At 41.5% G+C, this 20,785-nt stretch overlaps 3 protein-coding genes across 5 annotated transcripts; 2 read left to right on the plus strand and 1 right to left on the minus strand.

Moving 5' to 3' along the window:
• Positions 1-3,447: 3,447 nt before the first annotated feature.
• On the plus strand, positions 3,448-8,556 carry slc35a3b (solute carrier family 35 member A3b). 2 transcript variants are annotated; one of them, XM_035535992.1, is made up of 8 exons: positions 3,448-3,691; positions 5,073-5,329; positions 5,637-5,791; positions 5,984-6,106; positions 6,251-6,425; positions 6,686-6,804; positions 6,965-7,098; positions 7,185-8,556. In XM_035535992.1, the coding sequence occupies exons 2-8, from the start codon at positions 5,128-5,130 to the stop codon at positions 7,273-7,275; spliced, it is 999 nt and encodes a 332-aa protein (XP_035391885.1). In that variant the 5' UTR covers positions 3,448-3,691; positions 5,073-5,127; the 3' UTR covers positions 7,276-8,556. The 2 variants fall into 2 exon arrangements, with proteins under 2 accessions (XP_035391885.1, XP_026854050.2); XM_026998249.2 differs by lacking the exon at positions 3,448-3,691 and adding an exon at positions 4,701-4,754.
• Positions 8,557-8,653: 97 nt separating this feature from the next.
• On the minus strand, positions 8,654-12,058 carry fam78ba (family with sequence similarity 78 member Ba). Its single transcript, XM_026998250.2, has 2 exons — positions 10,802-12,058; positions 8,654-10,204 (listed from the first exon to the last, which is right to left on the minus strand). The coding sequence occupies exons 1-2, from the start codon at positions 11,128-11,130 to the stop codon at positions 9,682-9,684; spliced, it is 852 nt and encodes a 283-aa protein (XP_026854051.2). The 5' UTR covers positions 11,131-12,058; the 3' UTR covers positions 8,654-9,681.
• Positions 12,059-12,142: 84 nt separating this feature from the next.
• cmpk (cytidylate kinase) lies at positions 12,143-19,350 on the plus strand. 2 transcript variants are annotated; one of them, XM_026998376.2, is made up of 7 exons: positions 12,317-12,404; positions 12,948-13,042; positions 13,862-14,008; positions 16,878-17,030; positions 17,138-17,214; positions 17,470-17,566; positions 17,987-19,350. In XM_026998376.2, exons 2-7 carry the CDS (start codon positions 12,989-12,991, stop codon positions 18,026-18,028), a joined length of 570 nt encoding a protein of 189 aa, XP_026854177.2. In that variant the 5' UTR covers positions 12,317-12,404; positions 12,948-12,988; the 3' UTR covers positions 18,029-19,350. The 2 variants fall into 2 exon arrangements, with proteins under 2 accessions (XP_026854176.2, XP_026854177.2); XM_026998375.2 differs by lacking the exon at positions 12,948-13,042 and having other exon boundaries at positions 12,143-12,404.
• Positions 19,351-20,785: the final 1,435 nt, after the last annotated feature.

A 20,785-nucleotide genomic window follows, 5' to 3' on the forward strand; every position in this document is an offset into this window, starting at 1 on the left:
ACGACCGACAACCACACAGTTTAAATACACAAAGACATTACGCGATAAACCACGTACAGGTCTGTGCAAACGTGGGCGTGGCTACACGCAAGACAACGAACTTCCAGTCATGCGGTGGACCGTACTACCTGATCAGCAGGAAGCGGAGCGTACCGTGACATTCTCCCTATACCTTTAAAGCAAATAAAGTTAGTGTTGGAGTATAGTAGCTAGAATAATGAAGCGATTGGGCCTAGTATAACAAACTATTTTTCCGATTTGTGTCAACATGTCAAAAGCAATGCTTCTATGTGTATTTTTAATGCTTACATAGGTAATACTGGCGTGTCTATGTCAGGGACAGGGACAAAGTGACACGTTTAAAGCAATGTTTAAAAAGAGGGTTGGGTCAAACGGAGCTTAGCTTTGCGCAATATGACACCAGTACAGCTGATTCAGCTTTTCACATGAGCATATCCATTATATCCATGTGGGTTATAATGGAAAAACCCCTATACAGTCCTGAGACCTTGTACAGCACAACTTGTTATACTGAAGCTGTCAAGTGAATGGGTGGAAAGAAAGAAGGTTGAGATCATTTTGTTTTTGTCTGTGTACACTGAATCCTAAACTCTTCAGTCTTATCTGTTCAATCTTTCAGTCTGTTTTCTCCCATTGTTCTCTTTTAGCTTTTCCCAGTAGATGGTATCATATACTGTGTTGTCATTATACCTGATACTTATGTACGTGTATTTAAAATTTACAGAAGACAATATGTATTCTATTTAAACTGATTAGAATATTTAAAAAAAATCATCTATCTGTCACTGCAAATATTTTTAGGAAGTCCTTACCTAACATAAACTGAGCAGGTAAGAAAAGGTAAAGTGGACTAGGGGTGTGGATTTAAATATATATGTAAAAGTATTTATGTATGTAAATGTATTTATATTTATATTGTATCCCTGATACAAACTGGTATGACCATACCACAAAATTCAGCTTTATATGATTTTGCTAGTCAACTCTTGATTTTTTTTCTGTCCAAATGGCACTAAGACAATATTATGCCAGTACACCTAGAAGTCTTTGAGGATTAAGAAATGTCTGTTATTCTGCTGTGGGCTACTTTTATCAAAATGAAGGGTGTACTTATTTATTTATTAATTTTTACCACAACATGTATTTAGTTAGGTACTGTTTAAAAACAAAATCTGTAGTGTTATGCCGGAGGCAGGGAGGGAGTAAGACACTCCCTGTTGGGTGTAGCAATGGTGTTTCTTTATTCTCCATAACAGAAACAATGTAGCTCAGCACTGAGGGTGCAAAAGCAAATTTAAAAAAAGCAGAAGTATTAGTGTTGGCAGTAATCTCTCAGAGTAGACTCGGGAGCCGCAGGCTCGGATGAGACAGGAATGCTAGTCATGGACCATTGCACAACGCTGGAGGCAGGCGCCTCTGGGCTTTAAATAGGGAGAAACGCAAACAAGTTACAGGTGGTGATCAATAAACTGGGAATTGTGTTTGAGGTGGGTATGTGTGAGAATCAGTGGTCATGTCCTTCTGGATGAGTGCCTGGCACACCGTGAAGTGGTACATTTAATTTAGAGCATATCCAGTCCGAATGACATTCTGATGTCACTACTGTATATCCCGGCGAGCTGGATTAGTGAGTTGATGTGTCATTCAACTCTGACATAGTCACCCATTTAGAGGAGTCATTTTGTCATCCACTCATGCTATTGGTCTAAAGTCAGCCTATAGGGTTGTCTTCCACAGCCCCATTGAGTTCTTGATGAAGGCCCTTAGGGTCCTGATGATGTTATATAGCCTCAATAATTCCAGGATCCATGTGTGGGGCATTAAATCCTAGACTTTCTTGTAGTCAATCTAGGCACTGAACAGGCTGGTCTGTCTGGTCCTACAGTCTCAAGTGTTGTATCCACCAGTAGCTGGTGCTTAATTCCTCTGGTGTAGTTGACAATGCCTTTCTGAGCCCCACTCATATATTGAGCCGTGTGCCATCTCATTTGTGCTGCCAGGTGTTCATGAAGCACAGTTACACCACTGACTTCATACGTGAGGTCGGTGGTTCAAATCCTGACCAGGGTGTCTCCAGTGTGGTCTATTAGGCAAGGTCCTTAATGCTAACATCATACCAACTCGGACGTCGCCTAGGCCAATGATGTCTGCATCAGATGTTGGGGAAATCTGATGAAAAGTGGGCTACTGGATCAAATACAAGACACTCATGGAGGAGAATAGAGGACTTACGGAATGCTACTACTACAGAAAGAGAGATTTAAATAAATATATAAAATTTCGTTTTTAACCAAGACAAAAGAAGTTTAATAAGAAGTAGTCAAAATAAAAGCATGCAATTAACAGTAGTGTTAATAACAAATAAAGAGAATAAAAATAAATAAGGATTTTAAAACAACTTTAAAGTATTTATAAAAGAATAAAAAGTAACTTCTCAATATACTGTGGTATAAAGAGCATATAAGGCAAGGATAGTAGAGAACTGGTTGACAGTGGAACTCAACCTTATGTATATAACCATGTTGACCCATTTATATGTATGTAAATATAAATATGCAATGTATATTTGTATATTTGTTCTAAAGTAACAAATTGCATAATATGACAAGGGTGCTCTTCCAATTTACTAAAAATAAACACCCAACTACAAAAGAGGTATCTGGTATTGAATTTACTTTTGGACAAGGATTGTCATTTTGGCAGGATGTAAGTGGAACCTAAAATATCTGGCAAATATATGAGCAGTAACAAACCCAGAAGCACTGTGTACACTTGTGTCATTCTTTACTTGCCGGTTCAAGTGCCAAAGCCCCAACAAGCATACATTAGCTTCCCCACTTGAATACAGCTGAATGCATTTGGGAAACACTACTCTCAGCAGAGAGGGCAGAGTATGCATCCCCTTCACATTTATTGCCCAGCATGCTGCATAAGCTCACACGGGCGTACACACCCCTGAGTGTGTGCTCAGGGTAGGTCCTTTAGGCAGGCTGCCAGAGTGCAGTTCTCCCTCATGCTTATGTGGCAGACTTGTGTGTGGGTGGAGAGTGTGAGTTCCTTGACTGGCTACAGCTCATATTACTGAATCCTGTACACAGAGAGGGATTGTCTAGACTCCTTCCTCCCCCACCAAGAGATCTGCCAACAGAAGGCATCCTGTGTGTTCTAACTGGACTTCTCCAGGCTATTGGCCAGGCTGGACTACTTTTTCCTTCACTCCCTGGGCATCCCAGAACATCAGCTCCAGCACATAACCATTCTTATAATGATGTGAAGTCAGACCAGCCACATGTATGGATTCTTTGCATTGGAAGTTTTGACGTTCCGCTGGAAGAAGTGGCGTCTTCACTCTTATGGTGGTGTTGTGTCACAGTGACAGCGGGCTGGGGGATCCACAGCATATCCCTCCCCCACCCCCCCCACCCTCCCAAGCAAGCCTTTCAGTGGGTGTGACTGCCAGCTGCTCCACAGAGCACTGCCAATTTGATAGAAATCTGGGTTCAGTCTACAGGAGTCTGCTCACCTAACATGAATAAGTCTGGCACATCAACTGGGCTCCAGAAGGACTAAAGGAGGTGTGAATCAACGTGTGTAGAAGATATTGGACCTCTGAAGATTCGGCCATGGTGCCTCTTGGATGATTATGGTGATGATGATGCCAGTTACCATAGTGAGTGATGACCGGTCATTCTTGTTTTGTTTTTTTTACTTTCAAGAAATGCTGCCAATCTCATTAGATTTTTATGTTATTCTCTCTCTCAGATGAAAGATACTACAAACTCTGTTTGGCCAGGTTTCAATTCATCATTGCCCTTTCTCCCATATATATATATATATATATATATATATATATATATATATATATATATATATATATATATATATATATATATATATATATATATATATATATATATATATATATATATATATATATGACTGGTGCACACCTACTCGTTATACTGCACCTACTTGTTATACTCGTTATATACATTTTACTTTGGGATAACATGTCTTATAATGGGAAAGCACTTGGCATAATATTTAAACAGCAATCAGGACACAAAGCCTCAGGATATTTAATCCCACCCACATGCTGGTTTCAGTTGAAATAAAAATAGTTTTTTTCAGATATGTTTGAATGTTTCCCTTGTGTGTCATCTGTCTGTACCCGTTGTGTTCTGTGGATGACAGTCCGTTTATCTAGTTACTCAGGTTAATGATACTCAGGAACAATGCTGGATTGGAAAAATGTAAATGTCTCAGTTATGAGAATTCCATATTTGTTCCTGTAGAAGGAGAAGCCTGTATATCTTCATGGAATCTTGCTAAATATACTTTGAACTAGAAGGAAATTGGACCTTCCTAAGAACACTAGACCCTCAGTCATGCTGAATAGTTGGGTGCAGGTAGGTTTTCATGCTTTTTTTCAAAACCGAAAAAGGAGTAAACAACAGCTAATCAGATCATTTTTCTCTCACAGATCTATTACATTTTGGCATTCTGGGTTATTTGTGTATGTGTCTTTGTATGTGCTGTTACTTGCTGTAATTGGTTTACAACCGATGACTACCACAAGCATTGGCAATGTGCAGATAATGTTACACAGGGCTGAGTGCGATTACTTATATTAACTAATTTCTAATCCTTACTCAGTGGTTTGACGCTCTGATTCCAGTGTTATTTTGTGGTGTCACATACCTGAAACTTTCCTGAACACTTTCTCCATCCAGGTGAGGAGCTGAATATGTCTGCATTAAAAAAATCAGTGGTTGGATTAAGTGAATTTTGAATGTTTCTGTTATGTGGTTTCCATTCTGTAAATTATGCACGAGTAGCTAGTGATTTACTAAAAGTAAATCCTTTTAGTCATTTGAAGTTTGGTCATAAAAAAATTAAAAAAGGTTTCTAGCATGCTGTTTAGGCTACTTTAGTGTACTCAAGGCAAAAAAAAAAAAAGGTTTTTTTAATTTCTCTTAATTCAGCAGAATGTATGGGATTGCTCCTTTCAAGTATGCTGTATTTCTCCACCCCCGCCCTGCCCCGCCCAGCCCCGCCCAGCTCTCTAAACCCCAGTTTAAACCTGGTCCTGCCGAGGGTTCCAGCATGTTGCGGTCCAGTGTGTCCACCCACCAGAAGTATGGGTCTCTTGGGTTGCTGGTGCTGCAGACCACCACTTTGGTTTTGACCATGCGATACTCACGCACGCAGCAGGCGGAGGGCCCTCGCTACCTGGCTTCATCAGCTGTGGTCTGTACTGAGCTGCTGAAGATCGCTGCCTGCACCTTACTCATTTTCAGGGACAACAGTAAGTCTCTGTCCTCTGCAAGTCTCTCTAGGTAGCTCAGGTTGTCTTTTGAGAACTATTGTTTAGTCTATTCTGTGCTACCTCATACGAAGTTCTGTGCTACCTTGTACGTCTTCCCATTTTAACCAGTACTGTAGGGCAAAATACATTTGGTTGCCCTGTTTGTTTGTTTGTTTATTTATTTATTTATTTATTTATTTATTTATTTATTGATTGATAAGGTCTCTTTGCCTTCTCCCTAAAACATGGGAAAACAATTCAGCGTAGCTCTTCAGACTTGAGATGATTCCAGCACTTTCACCTTCAGGGTTCAGTGTGCATGCGATGAATCAGACTCTCTGGGATGAAATTGTGAGCAAGCCCCTGGAGACCCTGAAGCTGACCATCCCTTCAGGCATCTACACCCTGCAGAACAATCTTCTCTACGTGGCTCTCTCCCACCTGGATGCTGCCACCTACCAGGTGAAGGAAGCAGAATTGCGCTTAGGAATTGCCCTGCACTGGCTGTGAAGCTGTAAAAGGGTAGTCAGGAGCGTCAGGCCAGTTCCAGCACCATAGCAACATGATCTGGCTACCATTGGTGGACATATATAGTAGATGTTGGCTGCTGTTGCGTATGTGTTTGAACCCTGTTCTCATCTGTTGGGTTTCTAGGTCACATATCAGCTGAAGATCCTCACCACAGCTCTCTTTTCTGTGTCTCTGCTTGGCAAGAGACTTGGAAACTACCAGTGGCTATCCTTACTCATTCTAATGACAGGTGTAGTGCTTGTACAGGTAATGACTTGCTAATGATACAATAGCGATATTTTGGTGTTATTTTTGCCCAGCTGCTGCAATAGGAGACAACACAATAGCTTTCAAACTCCTTCTTTTCTCTGTCTCCTCTGTGTGTGCATATGTGTCTGCCCTCACCAACAGTGGCCTTCGGACTTAACTTTGGTCCCGGAGCTGGAGAATCTCTCTGCAGGAACTCAGTTCATGGGGTTACTCGCTGTGTTAGTGGCCTGTTTCTCCAGTGGTTTTGCAGGTGTTTACTTTGAGAAGATCCTCAAAGAGTCCAAACAATGCGTATGGATCCGTAACATTCAGTTAGGTCAGCAAGGTGTATTACTCTTCTTCTGCTTGTTTGCCTGGTTTTTGTTGCTGCTAACGAAGGATAACCAGGCTAGAACTAATATTCACTCATGGTGGGGTATTTGCCTTTATCTATATATGATCAACAAAACAAAAAACACCATTAGTAATGTGCGCAAAAGTGAGCAAAAATGTGTTAGAAATACCTTTACATTTACCTTGGATAACATTTAGCCAAGTCTTCTCTCTCTCCATCTTTGGCTCTGGCTCCACCTACAGGTTTGTTCGGCTTGGCTTTCGGACTAACGGGAGTGTTTGCGTATGATGGAGACAGGGTGTTGACAGGTGGATTTCTCCAGGGCTATAACAGCATCACCTGGATAGTTGTACTTCTGCAGGTGGATCGCCCTTCCTTTTTCATTTCACCTTCTGTGTTCAGAATCTTATAAAGCAAAATAGACCAAGTAAATAAATGACAAAGTTGCACATAGAGCCAATGTCTTTACCTAATGTGTGTTTAAACTAGATGTTTGTATTTTTTCCCCCTTTGGATTTCAGGCATTGGGTGGGTTGGTCATTGCAGCTGTCATCAAGTATGCAGACAACATCCTGAAAGGCTTTGCCACATCCATCTCTATCATTTTATCTAGTTTGATCTCATACTTCTGGTTAGAGGACTTTGATCCTACCAGGTATTTGGTATTTTGAGCCCTATTTTGTTAATCTGCACCAAAATTACCAAAACCTTTCCTAAAATATTTTCCCAAATCTTTCGTAGGCTGTTCTTCCTGGGATCAGTGCTGGTGATTACAGCTACCTTTCTGTATGGGTTTGACCAGAAGCCTGTTGTCAGCTCTAATGTAGCTTAGGGAATGGAGGGCCACATGGATGTATTACATCAAGGGACTACAAGATGCCTCTCTGAGGGGACGGGAAAATCTAGGACGGCACAGGAAGGAGGGCAGGAGAATACAAGGATGTATGTGGGCTGAGACAGTGGGAAAGGACATTAAGGAGGACCTCATCAGGCTCAGACAGCAACGTGTTGGTGAAGTCTGTTTGATTTTATGACCTGAATGATCGTTCTCCTTCATAGGAACTTCAAGGAAAACACTTCAGATGTTTTTTGTGTGTGTGTGTGTGTGTGTGTGTGTGTGTGTGTGTGTGTGACGTGTCTTGCTAGTATCTTATATGAACATCTAGATTACATTAAATGATCAAGGAAGGCTCTTGAAGGAAGAATCAAGGAATGCTATCAGTGTTATCTGTAGCTTTATCATATGCCTAAATAAGGTCAAAAATGGAATTTCTTTCAAGGACATTAGAAGTGCCTCAGTAAGCAGATATGTCACAATAAACCACTCATCCAATGACAAAGTAGACCCTCTAGTGGCAGTTGTAGGAACTGCTAAAGTTGGCACTTCAGAAATCAAACTTCTCAGAGATGCTCAGTGTTTTTTTTATTAGAAGCTCAAGCGGGAAAGGCGGTTTGAGCTCATTGCTCTTAGCTTGGGCATTCAACGGAAATATATGTCACATCACAGTTTGTTTTATGCAAAACCCATTTGCATGCAGGAAAAGAAATCTGTGAAAGTTCTCTTCAGTTACCTAAGTTCCATGCTCACAGGCCAAGACTGCCCTCCACAGTTATCTAGTACTCTGTCATTGCATAGACTTGTTTTGTAATGGGAAACTATATAAATATGAACAAGCTATTTTTAAAGGAATCAATAGTTATGGAATTAGAGTTGATCTTTGTAAATCTTACCTCATAATATTCTTTATCAAAAATTGAACTTTTAAACATTTTCTAAATTAAACATTTTTTCGTCATATGTTGAAATGTCATCATTCAAGCTCAAAATGCTGGAATAAATGCTTTTCAGGTATATATCCAAACCACACACACTGCTGGTGTTCTGGGCCCTGGTTCTTCAGAAAATGCTTAGTACAATACTGCATATGCTTAACATACAGACGATCATCTCAACAGCCTGAAAGGATGAGACTCTTAGCTTAGAATGCTCTGGATTCACACTGGCTGCAGCTGAGAAATGTTTGCTAGAGGGTAGCTGAGAGGAGTGATTAATTATATTAGACTCCTTAATGGCTTCATCAGTATCTTCTTCTGTACCTTTACTTGAGGTAAGCGAAAAAGATATTTTTCCTGTTTGAGGTAGGGGAGAGAGAATAATGTTTGTCTCAGACACAACTTTAATTACTCTTCGTGTCACCTTGAACTTTTGCGAACACTTTGATTCCTTATTAAATGTTAAGCTTTTAGCCTAGATAAATCAAAATGTCATGCAGCTAACTAACCACACCCTTTTTCTTCCCCAACCTGTCTTGCTAGATTTCCTATATTTATGACATTGAATTTGCATCAAGATTTCAGTCTTTATAAACAATTTCAGAATTAGCCAAACTGTGCCAGGCTGGGATCAAGAAGACGTTAGTGATGGAATATTTTTTAGAAATGTAATGAGAACCTATGGAGTCTTGATAGGAGAGGAAAGGGTGAGACAGCTTGACAGGCCATGTGGCCGACCAGCACAGATGGAGTGCGTACGGCATGTGACTAATCTTGAACATGCCTATGGTGTGGTGACCACCGAGCGCATGGACTCGTTTGGACTCACGGGCAAGGATAAACAAACTCCTACCAGTGCTCATATGTCAACATGTGTGCGAGTGGATGAAGCCAGCAGACCAGACGCATGGCGTCATAATATTCAGGCCTTGCTAACTGCTCAAGCTCTTCCTGTATCATTTTGCTTGTCTTCAGCGAACAGCTTCCAACATGTGAGCTAACATCTAGCAGCTAAAGCCTCGTGCATGGTCTTGGTCAAATCATGTGGGAGCTTCGAAGGGTTTGTGCTGCTCCTGAAATTTCTAAACAGCGAATTTCCAGGTTGATATAATGACCATGGGCTGGTACCACTTAGTCCATTTCATGTCATATGACACCAAATGCACAGTGTCTCTCAAGCAGTATGTGGCTTTTTTTTAGTGAAATCCAGTTACGATCTAGCACAAGGCAGTTCTGATCAAGCACCGGATAAAGGCAGTCATGTGGTTTGGATAAGTCCAGATCTAAGAGAATTCCTCGCCCAAAGCAGTCCAGCTTGGAGGACCCACCCAAAAAACATCTTGACAGCCAGAAAGAGCAGACCCATACCTCCATGGTAACATTTCTCATGGTCCAATGGTGCTGTGTACAGCAAGAATTTTCACCACCTTTCAGTGTTTTACTTTGGAGGCACTGTGGACCACGCCTACTTGGAGGGGATGACCACTAGGGGTGCTCCCCGCCGTGGCCTCCACATCAGCACCTGGGCATCGTTGGCGTTGGGCCTTCCCAGAGCATTGGGAGGGATGGGCTCGTTGTTGGCAAGGATGTGGGGCTGCTCTTGATGCGGTCGGCCCACCAGGGAGGCACGAGAACCCAGTGGCATGGAGGGGTCCACGGCGATATCCACGTGCATACGCCAGCGCACCGTCTGCAGCACGATTCGCTCCTTGGTGGCACTGTTGAGTGCCACCAGCCATGTGATGAAGCTCTGGTCACGTGTGATGTGTGTGAGCATGGGTGCATTGCTGTTGCTCACCGGCACAGCCCACGTCACACTCGGGTAAAAGTTGTCATTCATGCTCACTGTCAACCGTGACGGCTTGGATGTGGGGCCGGAGATGGTCACCGTCTCCGTGGTGTTGCCGTACCAAGGGTAGCTGACGCCGTCTGAGTCGCTGATGGCCTTCGCACGGCCCTCGCGGAGCTCTGGCAGTTCCCAGCTGGACCTGCAGCAGGGTGGGGGTTGGTGGGGGTAGGACAAGCCAAAAGATTAACCCAACTTTTCAGTTGAAGAGTTGCAGCGATGTATCATGGGAGTGAAATAGTTCTGTGGTTAAGGTACTCGACTTGTAATCAGAAGGTTGCTGGTTCAAGTCTCTGCTAAGTTGCCACAGTTGGGCCCTCAATTGCTCAAGCTGTACTCAGTCATAACTGTAAGTCACTTTGGATAAAAGTGTTAGCTAAATGTAAAATATCAATGTTTCATTCAAACACTTGTAAAAGACTGGATGTGGAGTTGGTCTATTAAACAAATGGATGTGATTTTTATTTTTTCACTTATCTTAAATCTTTCACAGAGTTGTTAACTACCACCATGTCCTAAATTTGCAGGGAGTAGCTAGGTAGTACTGAAGGATAGAGAGTTAAAAAAAGAACATTCATTTGCAGATACAGGACAGGATTTTTTTTTCTTCAAACATTTTAAACTTCTGCCCCTCGTCATTTTACGCTGCTGAAGTATGAAATGTCAGGTAGTTAGAATGCCTTACTTACAGAAAGACTGCTTAACGATTCAAGTATTTGGGTCAACATTCACTACTTACATGCCAATATCGCCGTACGTATTGTAGAATTCCATCTGGGTGCAAGCTTGAATCCATCCCACGGTCCACGTCTCATTTCTCGGAACCGGCGGCATGACGATTCCGGCCGACGCTCTGAAATACGGCGTCTTGTAACGCAACACGATCGGCGAGTTCTCCTCAATCACTGTTGGACACTGGTCAATGGAGGCCGACACCTCATATACCACGATGTTTTCCCGTCTGATGCGCGGTTTACAGGCGATACTTTGAATGCAACCCATTGCCCTGGTTAAAAGGAGTGTCAGTATGACCAGCGACGGAAGAATTTGAGTATATCTAACGTTCATTGGACCCTTGTATAATCAATTATTGTCGAAACGCAGACCCCTGTTTCTGTTCCACACTCACAGTGCGGTCGATAAAATCACCGGAGTGCAAAATAAACACCATAGTTCATGTAGAAATATATATCGTGATATATGGTCAAATATTTGTGGCCTGGACTAAGACATATTTGAGGAAAAAATCGGAACTGCAGTGGCGATGAGGCGATTTTTCGAAATGGGGGTAAAGGTGTACCGACACCTCTCTTCGCCCTTCCCTGATGAGCCGGAGTGCCGCACTGCCCTTGGTGTTCGTCCCTAGCAGATGTGATACGGCCTCCCCCAGTTCGGACACCCGGTGGCAGCCCGTATTGTCTTCTGTTCCAATTCCCACGTCCGACTGTAGGTCTGAGCCCTTTGATCCTTGTTTTTTTGCTGGGCGCTGTCATGTCAGTGGTGAAGAGGCAGACGGAGCGGCAGGGAGGGTGTTCGGGTAGCTTTCCTCGAAGTGAGCGACATACCCAGTATTTTGTTGATGCAGCTCCTTTTGGAAATATGCGCTTGGTAGTACAGGCAAGACATTAGCTCACGCAGTTATACTTTCCTTCTTAATATATAGAAGGCAGGTTGCAAAGCAGAGAACAAATTAAAAAGACATCCTTCTTCGTGAATCAAAGGTATATATTTTTGTTTTTCCTTTGTGTGTTTCCATCCTCTATATCCATAGCGAAGAGATGCTGCACAAGTGAAAGGTGAGACAAACACGCACAGCGTGTTGGTGAACTGAAATCTACTGAATCTTCCAGACGCATTTTAAAGAATGCAATAATTCCTAAAGACAGACTGATTAATCTGGCGAAACAAAACCAATATTATATCTCGATTATTCGTGGGTTTTGGAAAAGCTACCGTTTTCCCGAGAATGGTCGCTGTTCAGTGCTGATTCTAGGGACGCAAGAGGGGAGGGGCTAAGTGCGTGTGCGTGTCTTACGCCACATGAACACTCCCTCTGCTCGCTCATTAGTTGTGACGTGTAGAAGAAATGGAATGCACTTCCTTGACACGCATCTATCGGTCATTCAACAATCTGTAGCCGACTGACTGGGCTCGGTCGTTATTCGTTCACGGAAGTAGTCTTTCTGTCTTTTTGATTTATGATTGTTGGGCTACTTCGGAGCTTGTCTGCGAAAGTTCCAAGCGCTGTGCCTAGGATTGCTCTCACTATGAAGCCGCAAGTTATTTTCGTTCTGGGCGGGCCTGGCGCAGGAAAAGGAACCCAATGCACTAAAATTGTGGAGGTAAAAAAGATGGAGATCAGACATTTGCTGTGAATATAAGTAAGGGATGGTACCAAAATAAAACGGATCTAGACAGCATTGTCCTAAGACAGCTAGCTACGCATCATACCCTGTCTTACTTTTCTGTGCAGAAGCCCTGCCGCTATACTCTTATTCTATCTGACGCACTTCCGCGTGTCCTCTAAAGCATAATTTTAATTTCTTAATGAGAGGAGCCTTTAGGTGTTCTTCTTATTCAACAGGAGCGTTAATTAATGTTCTCTCCTACCAATCATTTGACTTTCTGTGTATTCGGAGTAGGTTATTGTTCGACCAACTTACTGTTGCTCAAAATTTAATTCCTTTACATGTCTTTGCTGCATATGTCCTCTACCCTCTTTGTCCGTCAAAACCGTCTGTTCTGCTTAGCCTACCTGACGATGTCAGGGTGTCTATTCTACAACAGTGGTATTTATTATTAAAATAATGCCCATGTGAAAATGGTGAGATCGACATCTCACGTACGTTTGACCCGTTAAGTGTGTAAATTTCTCTTGTTACTAGTGAGGCGTCGCAACGCACGAGAGCAGTAGAAGGCTGGGGGGATGCGAGAGGCCCCACCACCTGTTTTTATATTTTTCGGCAGTTTTTTCTTGAATGTACGTTATACAGAAGACTACAGACACACACACACACACACACACACACGCACACACATTTTATATTGGGTGCAAGTGTCTGGAAGTCTGATGCAATCAGATAAATCCTGAAAGGAAAGTGAAAGTTGCAGCAAAGTAATCTAGTTAATCCCCAAAACCGAATGCTGGTGTTTTAAAGCGTACTCGTACATTCTGGTAATGCCTATTTAAACAGTTTCTCTAAAGTTCCATTTTCACCAGAGCAACTGCCTTTCTCCTTTAGCTTTTTGCATCTTAACTGTATTGTCATGACATAAGATGTTGTATTTCGGTATTCTTGCTCCCAGTGATAAATATTATATAGCAGGCCATAGTGTGAATGGAGTTTAAATCAACTGTGTTTTTTTCCATGCATAGGCCTACTTTATTCACTACTTTTTATTTATACAGTGGGATTTTCCGCTGTCAAGTTAGGCGTGGAAATCAAAACTCATCTAATTGTAACTGGTCATGCACCCAGCTGCAGGAACTACACAGTGTGTTTTGTGTATTTAAAGACGAACAGTGAGCCAATGAATTTCATTCATACTAGTGAAGCCCCACTTAAACTTCACCCCTTTTATCTGTCTCTCTCATAAATATTTTTTAACAGTAGCCTCCCACATGGGGAACAGCACTTAAAATACTTTAGAATTAATTACAAAGTTTAGCTGCAACCAGAGAGCTGCAACACTTTCTAATCTCTGAAATTGTCTTTAATTATGGGGAAGAGGATCCAGAAGTCCTAACTGGTCTTATCAAGGCCTGCCGTGCTTACTCTTCCTCGCCTCTCTGTCTCAGCACTATGGCTACACTCACCTGTCTGCCGGAGACCTACTGAGATACGAGCGCAAGCGCCCAGACTCCGAGTTCGGCCAGCTCATCGACAGCTACATCAAAGAGGGCAGGATCGTTCCTGTGGAGATCACCATCAACTTACTGAGGAAGGTACTTCTGGTTCTGTGTAGCTGTGCACCGTGACAGAGCGCTGACTCTAAGACACCCCCCCCCCCCTGCGGGAGTCCTGATTGTGTGGTTCATCTGGGAGTGTTTGGGACCGAACTGAGTGCAGAGTGAGGGAGTCTGTGGAAGCTCCAATTACATCACTAACTGAGTCTGAAGTCAGAGCAAAGTAAATTTCACTTTGTTCTGCACCATGGACAATTTCCAAGAGTCCTAACTGTAACTCGGTGCCTTTTGTGAAAGAAAGGAGCACTGTAGAGAATGAAGGTCATATCACCAGTTGAAATGATCATCAAGGAATAAGTGCTGGTGCTTGATCTATACTGTGTGAGCACTTTACTAGGTGCACTGTGTAGTTGTGCCTAATTGGCCTCATTACATTTATGAATCAGGGTGTAACCTGTTACTGCATGTACCACTATTGGACTCAATAAGTTGACTGACTGTAGCAGACACCTGTCCTCTGTTTACACATCTCTTTTATGAATGGCGTGATTGTGATCAAAGGGCTTTTAATATGCATTGGTATTGTAAATTCCCTTATAAACAAGCAAGCTCTTGTGAATACTGCATGAACTAATATGTACACTGGCAAGCCAGATGATTGCTCAGATGTATATGCGCCACACATGGATGTTTAGCTGAGGTTTTGATGTGCTTGAAGGGATCTGTCCACTCCTGGTATTTGTTTAGTGTATGGAACTAAAAAGTAGTATGGTTGCTAGGATCTACACAAGAATTGCACAGGAACAATACTTTCTGTGCTCAGTAACTAGTTTGACTGTAATAAGCCAATTCTCAATAAGCCAGTGTGGCAGCAGCTTTTTGATCCAGCCAAGCTAGCAGGCACCTTATAGAACTCATCAGTTGTTTAAAGACTCAGGGTTGATTTAAAGAAATATAAGTAAATGTACTCCTGCTTGGCTGGAATAAAGACCTTCAGCCATGCCATTCTTTGATCGGACAGCTCTATATCAGTGATACTAGTCATGCTCATTGTGTCCAGAATGTGACAGGAACTCACAGCCAAAACTGATTCATGATTTAGTGGTATAGCAGACAATGGGAAAATGGGTTAAAATCCCAAAACAACGCTTAGATGATCAGTGTAAAAATCAGTGTGTTGGCAGAGAACAAATATATGTGTAGAGAAATTTCTGTACAGTTGGTGAGTGTACACAAAGCTTTGCAGGGTAGTCATAAAGAAAGATAAGCACCATACTGCTAACCCTCTTAGTCATCCATTGCCTGTGTTTCATTTCATTTGTAATGTGTGTCAGTGGTCAGGCCAGAAACTGACTCTGTGTGTGTGTGTGTGTGTGTGTGTGTGTGTGTGTGTGTGTGAGATACATATAAATTCACAAAATATTTGGACATATACAGACACACACAGATTGCTTTCTTTTAAAAACAAGTCATTCATGAAAGAAGCCACTGGAAAACCTGGCACAATTGGGCAGAGAACAGGTCAAGTACTATTTAACTTCTGAGTATGTAGAACTGGATAAAAAAAGAACTGCTACCTTATAGATGCAGCCATTGAACATGGAGTGTAATTAATAAAGTGTCCACTCACCAAATGCCCAGTAAATATCAGCAGAAGCAGACTTCTACTACCAAGTACTAACAACAAAGGCCGTTCTCCTGCTATTTGTACCCAGTCTGTAGTGGGAGGTATATTTCACTCAGTTCGAAGAGAATCTATTAAAATATTTAAAAGCAGAAAACCATAATTATTTATCCAGCAGTTATTCATTAAAAGGAGGGTATGGGAATTATACCAGAAATTCTCTGTAAAGTGGCTTAGAGCCAGGGTTCTAAGCCCTGCTAACAGCCAGAGTTTTAGCTGTTCTCTAGTCCCATATGCTCCATATGAAGCTCAAACATGTGGGAAGATGGGAGCTCTTCTGCGGGTCCCTTCTTGTTTCGGTTTACTGCTGCTGGAATCAAATGCACAGTTGTCTTCATGACTATGTTCAAGGTCTTGTTTATGGGCAGTCTCATAGGCCTGGTGGACATAATAAACTGCACTTTGACCCTAGCTACTTACTGGTCAGGACTTGGCTTCCTTTTCTGACTCTGAAAACTGATTCCGGTGGTTGGCAGCCATAAACCAACACTAAATATCTCAAGCTTTTTTTTTTTCTTTTTTTTTTTACGTTAGAGCAAATCAGACTTAAAATCCCTCACCTGAAGAGCTGTTGTTTTTGGGGTTTTCTTCAGTTCCAGATGTTTATTGCGGAGCTGCCGCTGAATATATGCTGTTTGGACCTGTCGGTTGTGCAGTTTTGCTACACCCCTTGAGCTATTATCTTTTGCTATCTCCCCTGCCTTGCCCCATAAAATTTATTACTTAATTGTACCTTTCGATAACTGCTAGCAAATATATAGTACTATATTTTAGCAATATACACATATAGAAACGTGTTCGTGATGCTTATCTCTGAAATAATATAATAGATCTCTGAAATTATAAGATGTTAATTGTCTTATAGGCTGCAATATACATAGAAATAAAGATATAAAAATAATATAAATAAGGAACAGTTGGCAACATTGGTGAATACAGTCAATAATCAGGGGACTGGGAGTCTGCAGTGTTTGTGCGACGTGTCCCTCAGGTTGTGTGTTGGCGCATCGTCACTCTTGTATGCATAATTAGTTCGAATACATGTGCGTTTACATTTTCAGCATTACTCTAATCCAGAGCATAGATATTTATTAGTTTGTTAGTATGTGTGCTTCTTTGGAGCTGAACCCATAACCTGGTGTTAGCACCTTTGCTCTGTCTGCTCTACCGGGTGAGCCAGAGGAGGACCATTGTTGCCAGTGACCCATTTTCTATCATGTCCAGGCAATGGAGAAGACCATGACGGAAAACGAAAACAAGTTTCGGTTCCTCATTGACGGTTTTCCCCGGAACCTGGACAACTTCGAAGGTTGGACGAGGGACATGGATGGCAAAGCTGATGTCAAATTTGTCCTGTTTTTTGACTGCAGTAACGAAGTGAGTTATTTTCCGGTCTTTTCTTTGTATTAAATCCCGAACTTAACAGTGTTTGGCACTTTTTGTTTTTGGCCTGAGCTGAAAGTGTCTCATGTTGCTTGTTGCAGGTTTGCATCGACAGGTGTCTAGAACGTGGAAAAAGCAGCGGCCGGACCGATGACAACAGAGAGAGTTTGAATAAAAGGTTGTCCCTTCATCTCTGCATTCTGCACCCGGAATAGTGCACATGTCGGGCTCTGGTTCGGCACGGCCAGAATTCAGCCCAGTTTGCCGACCTCCCTGCCTGAGCGCATCTGATTGAGCTGCGTCCGTTCGCTCCCCGGGTCCAGCCTTCGTGCCTGGTGGGAAATGGCCAAACTGGGCTGCGCTCCAGCCCCGACCGCAGCCCGGCTGACTGTGTTTGGCATGACCACTGACTTCTGCTCTGTTTCTTGCGCAGGATCGAGACATTCCTGCAGTGCACCCGGCCTATTATCGAACAGTATGAGCGGCAAGGCAAAGTGCGCACCATCGACGCCTCGCACTCCGTGGACGAGGTGAGGCTGTCACGCGGGGCAACATCTGGCTGATGGCACGGGCTCTCAGTTTGAGCCTGGAGCCGCTGGGGGCAAGGTCCTGACGCCTCTTATAGAAAACGCACCCCTTACAGTGATGGGAGAGAGCAGCTGACATGTTGAGCAATGGATATTTTAGGGCATGTTAACTCGTTGTTTATATTTTGATTCAACGCTGTTCAGCCTCTTTTTTTTTTTTTTTTTTCTTTTTCTTTTTCTTTTTTCTCTTAATTTTGATGCTTTTGTTTAAAGTTGTTAGTTGGGTGGGGAGCATCAACAAAAGTCTGGCTTTGGCTGTTCATTTGAGAAGGGATTAAATACAGCATTGCTTAATAATAGATATGACAGAATAGTTTTTAATATTTTTTTTTCTTATTTATCTGATTTTCTCTCTTTGCACAGGTGTTTAACAACGTGAAGAAAATTCTTGACAAAGAGGGTTAGTGGTGGACCTGAACCTGTACTGCCAGCAGCTGGAATCCTCCTGTATTTTTATTGATATCAGCAACATTATTAATTTACTTCAGTGCTTCTTTTTACCTTATCTATGTGCATTTTTGTTTTGGTGTGTGTCTGCGCAGGTGCGTGTGTGTGTGTGTGTGTGTGTGTGTGTGTACGCGTGGGTGTCTTCTTGGTAGGGGTGCGCTGATTTGTGAAACGGGGACATTCTGTTGCTCCACATCCATTCTTGCTTAGTTAAAAAAAAAAGCTTGACAATAACATTTTATTTTAGTAAAATACCAGCTGAACTAGAGCATTAGGTTCCTGTTTTAAATGCAGGGTCCTTACAGGAGTGTATGGTAGTAACTGCACAGTTGCTGGCACTTGAAGCCTTAAGTGTGCTCAACCAGGCGCAAGAGCTTGACATGCGTATGGCATTTCTGCAAATTTCGGCCTGTTATCATTATCATTATAAACCATATCAAACAGACACCATATACACCAAATACACACCAAAAGAGGGAGGCCAAAATCCGATTGCAGAAAGCTGCTGTGCACAGATGATGTATACACAGTACATGTATGTAAGCAGTACACCTACATGTTGGGTGGCCTGTTGTCGTTCTTAACTTAGGAGCTACTAAAACTAGGCTTTCTAGGTTTAGAATCATTATGGCTTTTGATTCATTTTGACTAAAATGTTTTTCAGCCATGTCTTTCTCCACCCAGATTGTAGTCAGTATCGGTTGTTTATACTACAACTAAGCTTTAACATGTAGCTGTGCTTGCATTGTTAGGGAAGAAATCCAGTGGTCTAATTGCATGTACAGATGTTGCAGTAAAAAGCTGTCACCTACTCTAAAAACAATAAACAATTTTTTTTTTAATCATGTTATAATTTAGTCTAAATTATGTATTATGTATTAATACATTATGTATGTGTTGCAGTTTTCTACATAGCACTTAGTATGCAATAAGAGTTTTATTGCAGGTAATTTATCGTAAGTATTATATGTCCGATTTATTTTCTGAAAAGTCCACATACACAACCTGAGTTCTCTTTTCTCCCTCATTAACAGTCACTGTTGTTGCTGTCTGACTAAATTTGGAATCAAACAAGCAGTGTAACTTGCTGCAACGGGAATTAACCATAAGAAAAACCTAAATTAACCATAAGAAAAACCTCAAAAATGTCAAAGGGTGTTACTGGATTAGCAGTGAGATCTGTTAATAACATTTTAAACGTTTTAATGGCAGTCTTATGTAGACCAAAAGAGGGCAGACTAGGATACAAATGCAAATAGTAAACTGAAATATCTCGTGAATTCTTGCATGTGGGATTCATTTTTTTTTTTTTTTTTTGTACTAGAAGTTTTGGTCCATGTCACTTGTTTGAAAATGTATTACCAAACACTATGTTCCTTTATATCATCTATTACATTGCAACATTTTTATTGTTTATGTTACCAAATTGTATATGAAAAGCTAGGGTTCACAGCCAGAATTCTGTTTGCTCCCTTGATAGTGGTGACTTCCTGTTATTTCGTGTATTCAGCAACAGTTCTGTCAAAGCCATTTCAGTCGTGATTCTAAGTGTACCACTTTCCAGCCTTCAGGGAAATTGATGTCAGTTTTATCATGGGCTATAACTGGTCTTAGCTGGCTCTTCACAGACAACACCAACACCGTCTTTATCTGATTTACCTGTGCATTTACCTGCATGTATTTGGGGAGTGGTTAGTCCAAAATTAACACTGGATTTCATCTGCGTCCATTGGTTTATCTTTCTCAGTGCAATATCGCCAGTGCGGACGACAAATATTTAACATGAAATGTTTCATTAGAGATGTACCATCACCAGCATCCCGTTATAGATAAGACCCAGGGAGCGTCACTGCAGTATTACGCTGGTATCAGTAATATTGGTTCAATTGATGTAATAGTGTTGTTTCCATCGTCCTGTGTGACCTTGTAAAATGGGACATTTAAAGGAGGCAACTAGCTAAAATGACACAATAGGCTGCAAGTCAGTTTACATGTACTTGTACTGTACATGTACTTTTGAGGTCAGCAACTTACCACTGCATTTGTAAATTGGCTGATTTCTTAAATATTCACAAGCAAGTAAATTTAACCCCCAGAAGTTATCATTTGCTGTTGTAATGAATATATAGTAATCTGTATGTAATAAATATATATATATATATATATATATATATATATATATATATATATATATATATATATATATATATATATATATATATATATATATATAGTACATATAGTATTGTATGTTCTATTCTTATTACAATAGTATTACAACTTGGAATACTCTGGAATTTACTCCTGCAAAGACTTTTCCTTTTTGACATTTAATTTCAGTATTGAAATCACAATTAAAAACTAAAAACGCACCTCCAGTGCTAACTCCATCACCTCCCTGCTTATTGTTTCGTTGCGTGTGCAGTGTTTTACCTGGACCGCAACCATCTTATGTATTTTTGGTCTGTCCCAAGTTACCTGTGTCTACCTGTTCCTCAGGTGTCTTTTCTTTTTTGCTCTGCCTGTTAAGATTGTTGTTAAGTGAACTTGAGTCAGAGAAAGCCTCTATTTAAATAAAACCTAGCATTATTATTCTTCTAAAATATTATGTGCTTAATCAAGAACTACATAGAGAAACCAAGATGAACTATGCTGAATAACAGAGAACATGGTAAGTGAGAACATGGTACTTACTTAAGTGACTGCATCCTTGAA

Source organism: Electrophorus electricus, chromosome 18 (genome assembly GCF_013358815.1).
Source record: "Electrophorus electricus isolate fEleEle1 chromosome 18, fEleEle1.pri, whole genome shotgun sequence".
NCBI lineage: Eukaryota > Metazoa > Chordata > Actinopteri > Gymnotiformes > Gymnotidae > Electrophorus > Electrophorus electricus.